Source organism: Chelonia mydas, chromosome 19 (genome assembly GCF_015237465.2).
Source record: "Chelonia mydas isolate rCheMyd1 chromosome 19, rCheMyd1.pri.v2, whole genome shotgun sequence".
Classification (NCBI taxonomy): Eukaryota; Metazoa; Chordata; order Testudines; family Cheloniidae; genus Chelonia; species Chelonia mydas.
The window spans coordinates 1,124,565-1,142,606 of record NC_051259.2 but is presented as its reverse complement, the minus strand read 5'-3'; the positions used below and the strand labels follow the sequence as shown (position 1 = coordinate 1,142,606).

The window sequence follows — 18,042 nt, the reverse complement described above, 5'->3', positions numbered from 1 at the left end:
AAGAGACAGATGTTGCACCAGACTTCCCATCTAAACAAGTACTATTCAGACACACCGTCCCAGCCACGTGGAAAGATGCCACAAAAGCACTGTCCCTATTTAGCGAAGATGGAGTCTTTCTTTAAACACCTGTGTTTAAAACCTACACATTTTATAGAAATAAATATATTCTATTTCTGCAGCTCCTGAATCCCCACATCTGCCCCTCTCATCTTAGTTCTAGTACAGTCTTATTTGTTCCACATTCCAGTAATTCTGACGTTCAAGTACAGGATGAATACTGAGGACAGCGAGAGAAGGGCTGATGTGCAATGCAAACAAATAACGCTTAGGATTTACAAGGACAAAAGCGCAGTACGCATTTGAGTGCCAATACGGGAAAGACATTGCCAATAACTCACTCAGTGCCAGCAACTGCCTTTTATAAAGCTGATGTTTGCATTTCCTCTGTATGAAGAAACTTCACTGCCAGCTTCTGGCAGAAGACACTAAATCAAGTCCTGAGTTTAAGGCACTGGAGGGGAGGCATTCGGATTTACTTGCTGCTCCCTCATCCTCATCTGGCCTCTGGGAGTAAGCGATTATAGCACCCACTAACCTCTCAGTGAGGAGCTCTCTGTGTCAAGCCTCTCACATGTCAAGCAAGCACTGATGCTCAACTCAGTTCCTGCAGCTGTGCCAACCTCTTCCATTTTTGCTGAGTCCGCATCTTAGGGTCCATGGCAGGAAAACACTGTGTCTTTATTTGCTTCTCTATGATGGGTAGAAAGGGCCTGAAAGGTTTAATCTCCCCCTTTCAAATACAGTGGGGACATCGCTGCTTTTTTAAGAGTAACAGACATTCAGGTCTTGTTCAACCTGTCTTAGAAGTCTCTATAGATGACCAGAAAATTAGCAAGGTTAAGATACTGGACAACTCCTGCATGTAACGCTGGTTGAAAACCCAATTTCTCTCCCCATCCCCCTGTGAAGATTTCAAAATGAAAATTTCATTCAAAATCTGACTTTTTTGCAGGAAGATTTCATTTTGAGTCAAATCAATTTTGCTGTTTCATATCAGTATTCTAAAACAGAAAAAAAAATCAATTTTGGACTTGTCTTCTCTTTTTGGCATGGACTGTAACAATGAATGAGGCTATGTCTACACTGGCAAGCGGAAAACAAAACTTTTGTCCTTCTGAGGTGTTAAAATAACCCCCCCCCCCCAAAAGACAAAAGTTTTGTCGATGACCAGCACTGGTGTGAACAGTGCTTTGTCCTGCTGATAACGCTAATGCCGCTCGTTGGGGGTGGAAGTTTTCTGTCAGCAGGAGAGCTCTCTTCTGCTGACAAACAGCGGCTACACTGTGCACCTTTCAGCTGCACGGCTCTAATGGCACAGCCACGTTGCTAAAAACTGCGTAGTGTGGACAGAGCCCGAGGTAGAGGTTGGGTTTTCTCCCATTCTTTCTTTCCCCATTAACATTCTGTAACTTCCCCAGCTTTGGACAAGTTAGAGAGAAGCAAAAGGAAAACTGAAACACTAACTTTGCCACGCTGCAATTCTTCCAAAGTTGGGAAAGAATTGAAAAGTTACAAAATGATAAAATAAAACAAAACCCCCACACATGCCCTGGACATGATACATTATATTGCACTCAGTGTCAAAAGGGGGAGAGGAGGCAAAGAGGGAAGAAAGATGGGGACACACCAATTATTTGTTTTCAAAAACTAAAATGAAACAAAATTTTAATTTCATTTCAAAATTTTCCTTCAAAAAAAAAAAAAATCTAACAATTTAATCCAAAGTGAGATTTTCTTGTTACAGTTCAACAAATCCCCTTTTTGACAGGAAAAAAATTGTGGTAAAAAATTCCAACCAGCTCTGTATGTAAATGAGGCCTGATTAGACACCGTGAAGAAGATTTGTTTCCCTGTTTAGCTAAAGCTATTTTCTTGCTGCTGCAGGATAACTTGTTCTGCAGCTATATGCTCACGCTTTGACTGATCACGTGCGCTAAAAAGCCAGATTTGCAACACACTGTGTGGCCTTTTAACACAAAGATTCAAGTTGACCCATAACCAATTTGAATGGTAGAGAAGCCTACAGAGGGAAGCTTTTTGTTAAGGGCTCTGCGCACCAACCCTTCAGCTAAAGGGCTCAAGAAGCCAAATACAGGAAAGAAAAGACTTCTGCCCTGAGATTTCTGCAGTAAAAACCAAACTAGATACTTCAGGCCTTCTTTATATATCAGCGCAAGAAAGGCCGTGGCCCAATTTAATTGTCCTTTGCAGACCACAGTTCCGAGCCTGTGCTGCAGCAGGACCTTAGCTGGGTGAATTACAGTGGGGAAAGGTGGGGAGGTATTTGCAAATCAAAGTCCTTGCGTTTGACAAAGGGATGGTCACTGGGCAGAGATGGTGGCTGCTCAGCAAGAGGCATTTCCCCAAAGGTTGAGGCAGATTGGCGGCATCTGAGCAATAGCTGGACCATTAACAACTGCCAAAGGAAGAGAAAAACACCCAGAGCACAGGCAGACTGAAGGTTTCCATGCTGCATTTGCACTCTCGGGCAGTAGTCTAGAGGTACAGGGCAGTGTTGCTGCCAGGCTAATAGAGAGACAAGGTGGGTGGGGGAATAGCTTTTATCGGACCAACTTCTGTTGGTGAGAGAAATGATTTTGAGCTTTATACCGAGCTCTTCTTCAGGTCCTGAAGGCAATCTCTGTGTAGCTCGCAAGTTTGTCTCTCTCACCAAACAGAAGTTGGTCCAGTAAAAGCTATTCCCTCCCCCACCTTGTGTCTCTGGATGTTCAGTGTTCTGAGTACGTAAAGAATGGGTGAGGAGCCCCGATAACAAGCCAGGCTTTGCCATCGTAAATCTTGTCTCATCATTACCAACAACAATTACATGCTGTCAGAGAACATAATTATACTGTGCACTCGGTTAGATTCAACAGCCAATTCAAGCTATTAATAACATGCTCTGGCCTAATCACACAGCAGAGGTACAATGCCGCCCACTGCGGAATCCCACTGCATAACCAAGCACAAAGCTGTTTGTCCCCATTGCACAGCTCTAAGCAAGTGCCAGTGGCACCTACCATTCTCCGGGACCGTTTACTTGTAACTGGAATGACGATCGACGTGGGCCTTGTCTCTCATCGGGAAGCGCTAACAACGCTAGCTGAAAAAACGAGGAGTACTTGTGGCATTTTAGAGACGAACAAAATAACTAACGGTAGCTGAGTTAGTGGTTGTAAAGTCCTTGGAACCCTTCAGGTGGAAGGTGCTAGAAAGGGAACAGTACTGTTACTAATTAAAAACACATTGCAAAATACAGGGCCCCTTTCAGCCAGTGAGGAAGCCTTCCAAAGGCGCACACCATATCTGCAGGTTGTTAATTATCCCATTTGCTAATCCCATCCCCAGAGCACCCAGCAGCATTGCTGGGAGCCTCTCAGGTGGAAAAGCAGCCTCCTAACTCCAGAACAGCTAATGACTTTACCTTCAGTCCCATAGACTCTGGCCAATACAGCAATCCCCACATAAACAAACATGCCAAACAGCTCCAAGCTGATAGGAATGCAAGAGAGAGTGATCTGACTGCCCAGAATCCTCCCCCAACATGGGGCACAGCTTTCATTTCCCATCTACAGAATTTAGGAAAAACTTGTGTATGCTGCAAAAATCTACACAACTGCTGAAAGTTCTGCATCAGCAACCCCACTAGCTCCACCGCATTCCCTTCCCTCCTCCTCCGGCTCCTTTTAAACTAGTTGGAATGTTTCTGAGAAGGGACAGGGGGGAGAAGCATCACATTTGCAATACGAGCGGGGACATAGAAGAGCGGCTGACCCAGGTGTCTTGGTGGGAGAATGGGGGAGAGTTTGGGGCTAGGTGACTTGTCTATGGGGACTCAAACCTAGTGACCAGTGCGACATTTGTAGGGGTTTGGGCACAGAGTCCCAAGCCTGGCAACAAACATTCGGCTCTGCAGAAGTTTTGCTTGGCTGTCCCTTGTCAGACTCATTTTGTCCATTACTACACCCTCCCAACATCAGCTCTCTTTCTATCACAGTCTCATGGCAGAAGCTGCTTGGGCAAGACTAGAAGGAATGGAAGAGGCAGGAGACACCTGGAGAAACAGCAGGGTCGTTGGGAGCATCTTGACTTCCTGCAGAAGTACAGTTTGCTCACAGAGGGATGGCACACAGGGCATGAGATGGAGCCTGTCACACAGACTCCCCTTTTCCAAACGTCTAATGCGGCTAGGAAGAGCTGAGCTCAACAGAAGTTCATCACTCCGAGGTGCAGTGTAAGGCTACTGGTCATTGACCATGGCTGTATCTCCAACTTCAGGATCAGGGAAAAGGCCTTTCCTAGGATTCTCATTTGCACATTTTATTTTTCTATCAACATTTCAAAATAAACTTTTCTGACTGAACCTTGACTATTCCCTCTGCTGAGTTCACACTTGACCAGGGGCCTTTGCCATTGACGCAGCAAGTCAGAAGATGAACAGTTATTCAAAAGTAACTGCAACACAGGACAGAGCGCCCACAGGGAACTTGCTGGTGGGTTTGGAGAGATGGCTGGTCAAGTGGTGCTGACTCTCCTTGTTTCCCGCTGTTTCTAAAGGTGCTTTTGCATTAGACTGGAACAAGTTAGAAGTTCCTGAATGTCACTTCTGCCTGTGTGTGTGATGGTCTTGGAATTGCTACGTAACCATCTAAGAATGCTAAAAGGTAATAATTTCATGAACATTGACTGGGACATGGTCAGCAAGGGGAAGCTCCTGTTTACTGGGTTATTAGAATTTCCTGTAGGATGGTATTAATCTAACTTAACAGGGGGCTGTAGGAAGAGCAAAATAGGAAAGCAACACACTAGATATAGGCAAAGACACCCCAGCACACACTTGAAAAAGACAATGGGGCAAACGATTAGCTTCAGGGATCAACAAAACACTAGACAGTTACACAGCCCTTCTCCAGGGCAGGAAGGTGGTGTGTATTTGGAAAGCTAACCATCAGCAGGACGAGTCATTCGCTCTTCTAAAGGAGATGAGTGGTCAAGCAGAGTCCTGCTGTTAGAGCCACTGTTCAGTGAGTGGCAATGGGGAACACAAGACCCTCTCACGCTCCGCTGGACGGCTGATTCTACAGGATTACAGCCCAGCGGGTACTACACCGTGCCTGTTGACACAGTCGTGTACACAACCTGCACAGAGCATAACATTAAAGAAAACTAAAGCTCCCACCACTCCTGCCCAGACATTGCATGGCCTCAATCCTAACGGCACCTTTCAAGCAAGGATTAGGTTAGTTACTTATGCTCCACCCCACATTCCACACTCATGAAAGGGTGAGACCTAATGTATGCATCCGATGAAATGGGTTTTAGCCCACAAACACTTATGCTCTAATAAATTTGTTAGTCTCTAAGGTGCCACAAGTACTCCTGTTCTTTTCACTGAGCATGCTTATTTTACCACAGATTGATTCCTGTAGAGGGCAGAATCTCCATCACCAGTGTGGGGTGATGGGGTTTCAATGGCCAATAGAGAGTAGGGGGAACCACCAGATTCCCCTGCCCCGCAAATAAAGTGAACATGTCATACCAGAGAAGTGAAAAAAAAAATCCATATTTAAAGAGGTTTTTGTCCCAGCCCAAGTCCATGGGTAAGTAGGGATTTGGGCCATTATTTGCTGTAGATTTATTAGTGAGTAAGCAACATCTGCAATTACTCACACAGTGAATTAACAGCTCCAATGCTCTGTGCTGTGTCAAGTCTGACTGGCTGCTCAAAAATCCAATCAGCAACTTGGGAAGAGAATGTGTTTCACACCAGTTACCCAACAACAATTTAGATAATGAGCTGATGAGGCCAGTAAGTTGCCAATATGACTTGTGGGACAAGCGTGTCCCTCAACAGAAAAACAGGCGCACGCAGCGCTTAGTGTTACCATCACCCTGCTCGGTTAGGAGAGTGTTTACGTACATTTTCCTCCTCTGCATTAACTACTATAAGCCCAGGACAGAACTCATGACCATCAAGCGTTTGACAGAATGTGTCTCTAGAGCCTGCTCCTTCACAGTAAGTGTGGCTGCAGTTACCACAGTAATTCATTCAATATGTTAAACAAATAAAGGAGAAATCAGAGGAATCTCTCCCATGAACAGATTAGCAGCTCACGAGATGAGCCCCTCAGCCCCAAAAGCCCGTTGCCGCACAAAGGGCTCCAAGCCCAGGACACGTAAGAGTGCATTTTCTAAAAGTGATACATAAGTATATAAAATCTCCCACTGTATTTTCCACTACATGCATCCGATGAAGTGAGCTGTAGCTCACGAAAGCTCATGCTCAAATAAATTGGTTAGTCTCTAAGGTGCCACAAGTACTCCTTTTCTTTTTACATAATTCAGTGTGAATTACCTTATGAAAGTAGAATACTAGCCCATCACCCCCTCTGGGATGGTGCCCCGATGTTCTTAAGTGTGCACATCCATTTCTAATTGCTATCTCATTTGTGGTGTTCCTGAGCACTGGGCTAAGCCCAGGCTATGTCCCACGCCACTAGTAGAAATCTGTTGGAAAGTTTGATTAAAATTTAGCACAGTTTCAGGTGTCCAGGAGCAAAATCCACATTTCCATCTCAGTGTGCAGAGCACAAGACAGAGTCAATTAGAACATGCCCTGCTTGTTATGTTAATATTAAAGCCTTTCCATATTCATGTCAGAGTGTGTGCTCTTCCCATCATTAACACATACTGATGGTCTGTGTCATAGCCATGCTTTCTAAGGTAGGCTGGGTCTTAGTGTCAAGAATCTCTCTCTAATTAATGTCACCTGAGTATTTGATTTAATTTGAGTTCTTGTCAGCACCTCTTAAGGAAAAGACCTAGTGACCTGAGACCAGGAATGATTAAATCCAACTCCCTGTAGTTAGGAGGAAGAGGAGAACTATAGGGGCAGCAAGGCACAGTATAAATGGGGACTGCTCACAATCTAAGCTTTGCTTTCAGTGTAGTAAGGATAGAGAAGGGGAAAGAGGGTTAGTGAGGTGGGCATTTGGAGAAAGAAGCATTGCTGCATTTATAGATAGTTTAACCCTTTGGCAATGGTTCACATCCTGGCACATTCTATTTCCCCCCCCCCGAGAAACTTTCCAGACTGATCCACTGCTCACAGGCAGCTTCTTTATGGTGGTGGCTTGTAATGTGGACTGTCCCTTTGCCATCTCGCTGGCTCCTATAGCACAGCGGATACAAGACAAGGCTGAACTCCAGTGAGATCAGTCCTGCCCGGTTAACCCTGAGGCAGACCAAGGAATCAGGAGCATGCAGTACCACTGCTGTGCCTGGACCTCTTCTGCACATAAGAACGGCCACACTGGGTCAGACCAAAGGTCCATCTAGCCCAGTATCCTGCCTTCTGACAGTGGCCAATGCCAGGTGCCCCAGAGGGAATAAACAGAACAGGACAATTTACCAAGTGATCCATCCCATCGCCCATTCCCAGATTCTGGCAAACAGAGGACACTTCAGAGCACGGTTTTGCAACAAGAGACCATCCCGACCTGTCAAGCTGGCCCTTTACGCCAGCACTAAATTCATTTTAACAGGATTTTTAAAATCCTGACAAAGCAGCAGAGATTCCACATCCCTCCCAAAATTGGTTTCGGTGCCATTATCCCCACAAGGAAGGTGTCCTAAAGCCTGTGGAATTGCCTGCTAATTAGATCATAGCCTCCTGAGGGGAAAAAGATGCTGACTGGCAGGTGATCGAGGTGAAGTAAGAACGACATACAAAGAGGCTATTTCTCCAGTGCCTGCTGCAAGCCCAGCAGAATACTAACGCGCAGCCAGCTCCCACCAGGGCCGTCAAAACGGGGCAGAAATAAATTGAAAAGAAACCTTAGCTACAGCGCGAATTTACGTTTCTGTCAAAGAAAAGCGGCTGATAGCTATTTTTGGAAACTGGTCTCCATCATATTAATTTACCCTCTGGTGGAAGTTGTCTCATTTGCAACAAATCTGGCTGGTAAATATTAACCTTGGGCTTTGTTGAAATTCTCCTTGCAGATACAAAGAGGAGAAGGATGGAGAAGATGAAGCAGAGACAACTTTAGAACAAATGGCAGGCAGAGTCTCTACATTAGGGCTTCAGTTACACAAAAGATATTGCATACACTGGAAAGTAAATTATACGTAGGGGCCAAAGCATGTGTCTCATGATATTAAGGGTAAAAGGACACAGCTGCTGGGGAGCCTGTCAGGAAAAAAGCAGGAGTGGACAGGTCTGATCAGCTGCAATGTAATAAGACCTTTAATTCACTCACTATGTGATCACTGGAGCTAGATTTCAAAATCAAGATAAGCACAGAGCAGCATCTGGCTGCAGCCCCAGCTAAACAAGAAGAACGTTTCAAATGTATTTATAGTGACAGAACCTCATCTTATTTGAGAAGATAGTCAACAGCTACCTCATTCTACCCTAGAGGTGGCTGCATTTCAGTGACTGGTGAAGTGATTTATAATATATGAGAAGACATACAAAGTTTGTCACCTGCCTTGGGATCCGTTAGGATGAAAGGAGCTGTATAGAAAGATGAACAGCAAAAATATTTGGATTTATTGCAGCAGTGATCAGTGCATGCTATAAATCCTATTAGTCCTTTTTAAAAAAATCTCTGATTACTGTGCTAAACCATGAATGTTCCCTCGCCACTACAATAACCTCAGTACTTTAATCACTAGAATACTAGAGCGTTATAATCTAATTAGAACCCAGCCTTGCAAATTCAAGACGACACAGAAATCCGTTTCTTCCCCACTGAGAAAAGCATGTCTTAAATGAGCTTCCTTCTCTACCACATCAAGTTTAAGCTCTGCATCCTCCCCACCCATTCAAAGTCCATGACTCCGCCCCACTTATTTTATCCAACTCTCATTGTGTCGATCCCCATCCCTTCTGCTTTGCTAGAGATGCCAGCTTTAATGCCCAATTTTATAGCACCCAACTAAAGAGGTACTGATCAGCAAGGTAGGAAATAAAACTGACCAGAAGTCTTGATACACTTCCTACAGACCCCATCGCTCATTTGGTTCACAAGACTCTGATCTGGATGTAGTGCACCATGCTTGCAACCAGGGTCATTGTAGCTCAGGTTTAGAGGTTGCCGAGGAGAACCACAAAAGGACGCTATTGTCGGGGGGAGGCCTATTCGCGTGGTTCTCATTCCCTGCCACCATTTAATTTATTTTTTCTTCCTATTTGGAGTTAGAGTTAATCAGACACGTCTGTCCGTGAGCTCTGTGCACCCAGCACATTACAAATCTAAAACAATAGAATCCGTTCTTCACTTTTACTGTGAGCTGGAGAATGGGGCAGATTTTGAAAATGAAAAATCGATTTATTGGGAAAGGCTCCTGGCTTGGCAGCTACCTGGGTCTGGAGTTAGCTCAGGAGCCAGCTTGTGTCTTGTCTTCAAGGGCTCATTTTTAAAGGCCAGTCCAGAGCAGGGCCAGTGCCACTGGTAAGGGAGAAAGACTCAGCCCTGGCTTTTTCATCTGCAAAGGGCAACACACACTTTCAGATGCATCCAGCTTTAGTCACTTTATCATTGCAATGAATGCCTAATTCTTCACTCCTCCTGCAGGGCACGGAGTAGGTGCACTCTCCATTAATGACAGCAGCAGAACCAGGGCAGGCAGGAAACATTTGGAAGAGGGAGTAAACAGAAAAAACATTAGGGCCTGGCTTATGTAGGGGGAGAGGAGCAGAGGCTGGGGATTGGAATCAGGTCCTGACAGACACTGCTTTGCTCAGCACTCCCCTTTAAGGCTGAATACTGAGAAGATGTTAACTCCGGCAGAGGTGCTCCAATAATTTCATTGCTCTGTCTGAGCCACAGCCCTGCTGCAGGGTCTCATTTCCACATGTTTTAAAAGACTGGGGCCAGATCCAAGCTTGCATTAGTAGGTGCAATGCCAGGTCAGCTGGGCTGCCACTGCTCACAGCAGGGCTGGATTTGGTCTGGCACGCCAAGGCTTTTTATCACCGTACAGCTCTGTTCATAGCGACTGGCAGCCCTCATGGGAAGAGCAGCTGGGAGGCCACAAAGAGCTGCCTGACTCCTGCTGACCTCTTCATGGGGCAGCACCGGCTCTGACCCAGCTCACTGCCACCTCTATAACCCACTGCCTGGCGCCAGGCAAGCACACAGAACTGTGCCCTCAGCAGCCATGTTTCAGGCACATTTATGGCCTCCTGCCTGACGTGCTCATGTGGCATGGCATCCTCTTACTGCAGAGCCCCGAGGCAGGTCACAATTTCAGCTGGGCAGTCTGCATGATCCTGCAGGATCTTACTGTGGGGGCAGTTCTCCCTCTCATGCTTGGCACCGCCCCTCCGCGTTCAGAGAGTTACCAGCCCTAGGGAGCTCACTGCAGACGTGATGCCAGGTGACTGGTGGTCCCGCACATGTTACTTCTTCCCAGCAAATCTCAAAACATGAGGTGCAGCCAGAAGGGTGTCAAAGAAGGTCTCGAAGGATAAACAGACAGAGGCCAGGGAGCTCTGAAGCATAATATGAGGAAAGGCCTGGCAAAGAGCAGGGCCTCCTAACTGGCAGGCCCCCATTACACGAGACAAACGGTCTGCCTCGGGCTAATCCCAGTTTAACGGGGAACTGTCCTTGAACAAAAGAACAGGTACTTCTGGATACCAACAAAGAATGAACCAGAGAAACCCATTAAGATTAAGATTCTCTACCTGTCACCTCACAGAGTAAGGGCCCTGCTCACAGCCACAACACCAAATCAGGCAGTGACACCCACAGGCAAATGGAGCCTCAGGGCAATTAATTGCAAAACAGTCAAGCCCCATGTTTCAGACATGGTCCCAGAGGGAAAGGGAGGGGGTGTTCAACAGACAGAGGAGCAGAATAGCCCAGCAGGGTTGATGAGGCCCTCTCCTTGGGGGAGAGAAAAGACCATGGCAAACACTCTGGCAGGCCAGCTCAGTGTGTGAGAGACAGCACTGCACACACTCTCCCCTAGACCCTGGCCTTTACCCCCCAGCTCACATATCAGCATGGTGCCTTGCAACCAAAATGATACCCTGGGAAAGGATTTCTGCTGCCGGTCCAAGCCGCTCCCACTATCCCAAGTCAGAGCTGCTGCTCCCCAGGGGCATGCCAGGTTGAGCTGGCCTGCAATCACATGGGCTGGGATTGCTGCTCCCTCCACTGGATTCTCTCCCTCACTGGTAGGCAAACGCACCGGTGTCAGTGATCAGAGTCACAGTTTCACTGGGAAGGAGGTCCTGGAAAACTTTAACCTGGAGTAGGGCCCTTCTCAGAACAGATCTTGGGAGCAAAGCACTGGAGACAGATTTGCTGCACAGCCAGTCGATTTTAACATCCACAGAAAACCACTGTTTTTTGCCTTCAAGTGAAGCTGATTTTTTTGTCCTTGTCGAAGAATTCCTGCTGCCTTGGATGCTTTCATCATAAATCTTTAACGTTATTCACTTAGCACTATGCTAATGCAAGGCTTAAAGAAATCTCCACTTTTCAAAATTATTTTGATATTTGACCAGACATCAGACGCAGCTCCACAGAGAGTGACTAATGACCTGCTTTCTGTGAATGGGAAAAAAAAACTTAATTATGTCCATTAAATTACTTCAAATATTTTTCCTAAGAGAATATGAATTATTTAAACTCAACACGGAGAAACCTGAAACATTAGCAAGAGCCCTCTGGGACTCGCTATGTAAATTCTCCACTCCAAACAGATGGGAAGAGCATGGCAAGCTGCCACACAAGCACTGAAGCAATGAACAATACCAAGATTTCAATTCAATAGTTTTATTATGGTCTTCTTAAAGAGGGCATTAAGTGAATCACTACTACCAAGAGCACCATTAAAGGCTTTCCCACCTTCCGGAGGAGGAGGGAGCAGAGTGAGATGGCCGGCACACTGCATCCTGTAAAGGGAATTTAAGATTTGCATGGCACCAAGTATTTATTTGACAACTGAACCGTTATCCTTAGGCAGAGCTCACTCTTCTAATACATGGTGCATTTCTACCAGAGAAATGTTAGCACTTTAGGACATATTTACGTCCTGTCTCCTCTCGCCTCTTCACTGAGTGAGATTTCTGCAGCCTTGCATGGCCTTCCAGAAACAGAGTGTAGCTGGGGTTTCACCCAATCTGCATTTTGGCAATAGCTGCAGAGCCATTGCAATCTTAAAAATAAAGTTACCCTGACAGTCACCAAGATAACCTCAGTTTTAGAATAATAGAATCACAGGGTTAGAAGGGACCACAAGGGTCATCTAACTAACCCCCTGCCATGACACAGGACTTGTTGTGTCTAATCCATCCAAGACAGATGCTAGCCAGCCTCCTTTTGAAAACCGCCAGTGAAGGAGCTTCCACCACCTCCCGAGGCGTCTGTTCCACTGTCCTCCTGGTCTTACAGTTAGGAAGTTTTTCCTGAGATTTCATCTAAATCTGCTGTGTGGCAAGAGAAAAACTTTTCTCCATCTTTTTTATGGCAGCCTTTCAAGTAGCTGAAGACCGCTATCATGTTCCCCCTCAGTCTCGTCTTTTCCAAACTAAATATAACCAGTTCCTTCAGACTTTGCTCATATGGCTTGCTTGCTCCATCCATAGTTTAGCTGTGGGACCAACCAAAGTCAAAGCAAGCTGACCTGGACAGAAAGAGAGAGAGGTGCCATGATTAGGAAGACAAACCAGCTGCAGAAGGACCCTGGAGGCCCGCAGGGAAGACTGACCCCAACCCAAAGAATGCTCTGGAGTAGGGAGGAAACCAAGGCAAATGCATGAAAAGTTTATTATTTTTGTCTAGAACGGTGTATTTCTTGTATGATTAAGTAAGAGCAATCATGTTAGATTCCTGTGCAAAGGCTGTATGTGCATTGTGTTACACCTATCTCAGGCCCTTGAAACGTTAACCTGTGGGACCAGCATGCTCACACAGATGGAGTTCTGGAACAGGGTGTGTTTAAGCTTTGGGGGAGTACGGTGGGAGGGGGAGTCAGCACTGACCACAGGGGCTGGACCGTTGGGCATGGAGGCCTCAGCTCACAAGAGGGGTTGCTAGACAGAGGATCTGCATGCTGGGACTCCAGACTAAGGGCAGTACAGGAACTTGTTAGGCCTCAAGCACTCGGGATCCGGCAATTGGTTCCCCTCACAGCAATCTGGACAGTGCCCAAGAGGGGACACTTGACTAGACCTGTGACAAAAGGGTACACAAGAACTTCCTAGTATTTGCACAGATAACACCACTCAAAGCACTTGAAATTGTTTGAAGAGATGCATCTTAGTTACTTTGACATTTTTAACTTGATTTACAGAAGCATTTGCTACAATGCTGAGCTGAGATTAGGTACTGACCAAGAACTAAGAAAAAGACATTAACAAAATAATCCTCTTCCATTCCAAAAGCATTTCCAAACACTGATTCCAAGGACAGCACCAGCCCCCTGACTCACTCAGCCCCTTGGTAATGTTGAGTTTTTCTCTTACCATCATTTTAAAAGAGAGAAACTGAAGTGAATTTCAGCATCATTAAAGTGACACTAGTTAAGTAGGGGTTATATCCATTTTTACAGCTGTCATTAAACGTAACCTTGCAAGCTGTAAAGTCACTGAATTATTAAATTGAGTGCAAAGCACGACAATGGGGACATTAATGTTCTAGAGTCATTTTATGGCACGTACAAAGTTATGGAAAATACCTGAAGCTATTCTTAGATGCTGCCGAATCAGTCGGCACAGTACAACCACCACCACAAAAAACAATATACCTTATTCCCTGGTCCCCAAATAAAACTCTGGTTATTGGATTAGCAAATCATAATGAACTAAAAAAACCACAAACACAAGAGTGACAAAATGCAATTCCATTTGTTTACATTGTGCTCTGATACCAGGGTGCTGGACGCAGTATAATAACGTGATGGACTGATTGGGGCCTGAGACAGAAATAGAGCACGAATGGCCATTTTTACCTTCACACCCATCATCCTTCTCTTCAAAGCCAGCACTACATGCACATTTCCCAATGGGGACTAGCCACACCCCCTCCGCACTGCAGTGCATCCTGGGAGGACTATCCAGGTCTACTTCAGAATGATTGACGCAGGTGCCCTTAACTTCCACCAGGGTTGCAAATGCTGCTTCTGCCACAGTGTCTGGAAACACCGCCAAGTTCTGCACCGTGGAGAGGCATTTTTTGTAATAAACCCGCACGGAAACCAGAGCCACGCAAGCACCCACATCCTGGAAGCCCAGGTGGAAGCCTCTCTTGCTCAAATGCCCAATCTCCCTCAGCTCTGTGTTCAGCTTCATTTTGCGCTCGCCCAAGTCCCCCTGGGTGAAGCTCTCGTCAGCAGCAATGGTGTCAATTTTTGTATGCTTGTTCTCACGGATACTGCGGCCCAGATCAGAATCTGACTCAACGTAATAGAGGTTGAAGGTCTCCTTGCATGTGCCAACCACTCCAGGGATGCTGTTACAGTCCCTCAGGGTGAATTTCAGCTCAATGAAGATTCTTTGGCCACTGCGCCTGGCAATCCAGCCTGTCTGCAGCCAGTTGTTTTGATTCGACTCCATGACATTGCAGACCTGGTAGGTACGAATCGGCTTGTAGTTTTCATCCACTCCACTGATTTCTTCCCACTATAAAAAGAACAGACACATCTTGATACCTGCTATTTAGTGAGAACCAGTCTTTCAAGTAAAGCCCCCTCCATACCAAGATCATTGTAAGTACAGCCACTAAAAACCCCTTAACCTATGCATCGTTATAACAGGCGTTAAAAAAACCCTGAAGCCCACAGAATACACAAATCCCAACACAGCCACTCTGCAGTGTTTTCCAATTTCTAAATATTTAGGAGGGAGAAACACAGTCAGTAACAGACAATGGACACAGAATTTAATGTCTAAAAAGGATCTAATTTCTAAAAGCCAGAGAAGTCTTGTCTGCTAAGCTAGAGGCAAGGTGCACTATCCCCCAGTTCACTCTCGCAGGGCCAGGGATGGCATTCCCTTTATTAGTGACTAATGTCATAGTTAAGTGTATTATCAGGGCCAGTTTCCAATCCCATTTGACTGACCTCTTCTCTCCAAGCACCAACTGAACTGTTCTGAAGGTGCTGACTGCCAGTCTCTCTGCAACTCCACTAGCTTTAGGTCATAGGCTGTATTTTAGTATAGCACAGCAGTACTTACAGCTCCCCAATGAGGAAACTACCCTCCTAAGCAGAGAGCACCAGAGCGGGAGGGGAGAGAGTAAGGAGAGAGGAAGTGTCAGACCAACTTCTCCTCGCCTGTCATTTGGTGGGCAGGAGAAGGAAGGACTCCACCCCCCCTGACAAGAATGACTCCGGCTACGCTGAGCAACTCAGGTCAAAGTGAGGGGCAAAGTCCCCAAGGCCGGCTGTCTCTCATGGCTTTACCTTCCCGGACAGGTAGTATTTGCACTGTCACCCAGAAGCAACTCACACGGCCAAATATCAAAAGAAGCTAGAGATGGCTGGTGATGAAGGAGCCGGGTGCCTCAAACCCAACAGGGACAATCCCCAGCCTGAAAGCAGGCCAAGGACATTGATTCTCTCAAGGAACAAGCTCACCCAAGTGTAAGTGAAGTGGCATTTCCCTGCAGCGGCCAGGAAAGTGCTGATTGATGAGATGGTGATTAGATCATCTTAGCCCTGAGAAGGAAGTGATCTGAGGGCTGCTCACAGCAAGTCCTTCCACAGGTGGCAGAGTTTGCAGTGAGATAACCAAAGAAACCCCGTAATGGAGTTCCTTCCCAGCCACCCGCAGCTCAGTCCAGCTGACCCCTGAGCCAAGCTCCAAACACGCAGAATCACTTCTGACAAGGGAGTTAAGAGCAGCAAGAAACATCTGATTTCAGTGATTTGCCCTTTCAGGTGAAAGTGGGCACAGCTATAGACAAAGGCAGCAATGCAGCCATTCACTTAGACAAACTATAAATCATGCAGGAGTCACATATACGTATGGGGTCAAGTTCCCCAAGAATTCCAGAGATCCGCCCTTTCTGCTCATCGGGGAACTGAGTGAATCCTTAAGGCAACTGGCCTGGAAAGTGAACTACAGAGAAAAGCTTTAATTGACTTGAGTTCCTTTTCTTAGTACAAGAATGCAAAGCGCATTGTCATGAGCTACGCTCAGTCTGCAGTGTTCCTCTGACATAATCAATACCCTCACTCAGCTCCTCTCCCCAGCTGTCTGGGATTGACAAACATCACCGTTCATGTCACAGCAGCATTGTGTCAGCTTGTCAAGCCTGCTGTTCGCATCACAGAGACGTGTCGCTGCTTCTCAGCTCACCTCTGGGATCTGGATTTTAAGCAGAATTTTGTCTACCCATCATTCTAACACTATTCGTGGCTGAAGGCAGATACCTACCTAGATGAGCAATAGCGAAAAGCAAAGGCCCTCCACAGTACAGAGCATTTGACACCCCTGAGGAAATCAGAGGGATCAAGAGTTCCGTGTTCACCTCCTTGAAGGGAGTGCACCAACAAATGCACTTCCACAGGTGGCATTACTCAGCTGCTGAAGCTAGTTCACTCGAGCCATGAAGCCATTCCCATAAATACAGACAGCCCAGAATCACCACGCAGAATCAGGAGAGATTCATGACACGTGTAGGAGGAGAGTACTGCTGGATACACACCATTGCTCTAAATCAGAGTTAACCAGGCTGACCGGGGTGGGACGGGTGAGTTACTGGAGCTGTATTATAGCGACAGAACATGTTTGCGTATGTTTTCACTTACCCCATTCGATGGGTGCGACGTCCAGCCCAATTCGGCCTGTGACTCCTTAGAATCCAGCAAAACAACTGCATGGGAGACAGATGTGTTAAAAAGTGAATTTATAGAACTCACACCCATCTCAACCACCCTGACGAACTACACTGAACATCCAGCCTCTGAAATGACCAACTGGCTCGACCATTTGGAAACAGCATTCGGATCACTTCTCACTTTTAAAAGGACACAGTCTGCCTCAGACGTACACCCCACTGAGCAGTTTCACAGGAGTGACACTGCCATGCTCTAAAGGAGACCCTGAAAGAGTTTAAAATCCCAGTTTGTCACCAGCGGACACTTGAAATGTAATGACGACAACTATCAGGGCATAGCCGTGTTAGTCTGTATCCACAAAACCAACAAGGAGTCCGGTGGCACCTTAAAGACTAATGATGACAACTGTCACATCTTCAAACTATTTCAAAGGCCATTTTGCCTTCCCTGAGCAGCTGAGACCCGAGCTGCAGGTTCTGCATTTGCCTACTTCTACTGTGCCAACAACAGCAGCAAAACTGCCAGAGGGCATGCTGCTTTGGGGGCTGAAGGGTCAGCAACTATCGCAGGGTAACCACAGAGCCCTGAACATGGGGCAGGTGGGGCAAGAAAGACAGGGAACAGACCATCCAATATTTTGTTACAAACGTGTAAGTGAATTGAGAGCTGTTAAGTTCAAGAACTTACTACAGTATAGACCCGTTTACACGCAGATGTCGGGAGTCAAGCCGTCACAACTGCGTGTTAACAGACCAGGGGTTAAGAGGGCCATGCTGAAATAGCGTCCCAAATACTGCAGGCCTATCTGTTAGTGGTGCTCTGCAAGAATATAAATTCAAATGTGTAGTCTGATAAAAACATTACTACTACTACACAGGGGTGAAAGTAACTCAGGACACTTACCGGTATGGGGCAGGGGCAGCTCTGGCCCCCGGAAGGGGCAGGGCCTCCAGCAGAAGAGGCGGGGCTAGGGGTCAGCATCCCCCAGCCAGCCCTTCCAGGCCACCTGGTCCGCGCTGCCCGGGGTTCCCGTGGTGATTTAAAGGGCCCAGGGCTCCCAACACCGCTGCTGCTGCTTAAATCGCCAGTCCCGGGGCAGCTGCTCCCTTTGCCCCCCCACCCGTCGGCAGCCGATGGGGGGCAAAAGGGGCAGGGACCTTAAAGCGCTGCAGGGTC

The 18,042-nt window shown here is 46.6% G+C and overlaps 1 protein-coding gene across 7 annotated transcripts in view; it reads right to left on the bottom strand.

Annotated features, from left to right (window-relative positions):
* EPHA10 (EPH receptor A10) overlaps window positions 1-18,042 on the bottom strand; it is a 116,144-nt gene that overhangs the window by 81,627 nt on the left and 16,475 nt on the right. For 6 of the 7 annotated variants that reach the window (XM_043532330.1, XM_037881953.2, XM_043532329.1 and 3 more), the window contains exons 2-3: window positions 16,837-16,901; window positions 14,035-14,704 (exon numbers count right to left, since the gene is read on the bottom strand). In XM_043532330.1, coding sequence (XP_043388265.1) covers window positions 14,035-14,704; window positions 16,837-16,901 — 735 coding nt within the window. Of the gene's footprint in view, window positions 1-11,852; window positions 12,709-14,034; window positions 14,705-16,836; window positions 16,902-18,042 lie in introns of those variants that run through there. The other variant, XM_037881954.2, reaches the window with a different exon arrangement.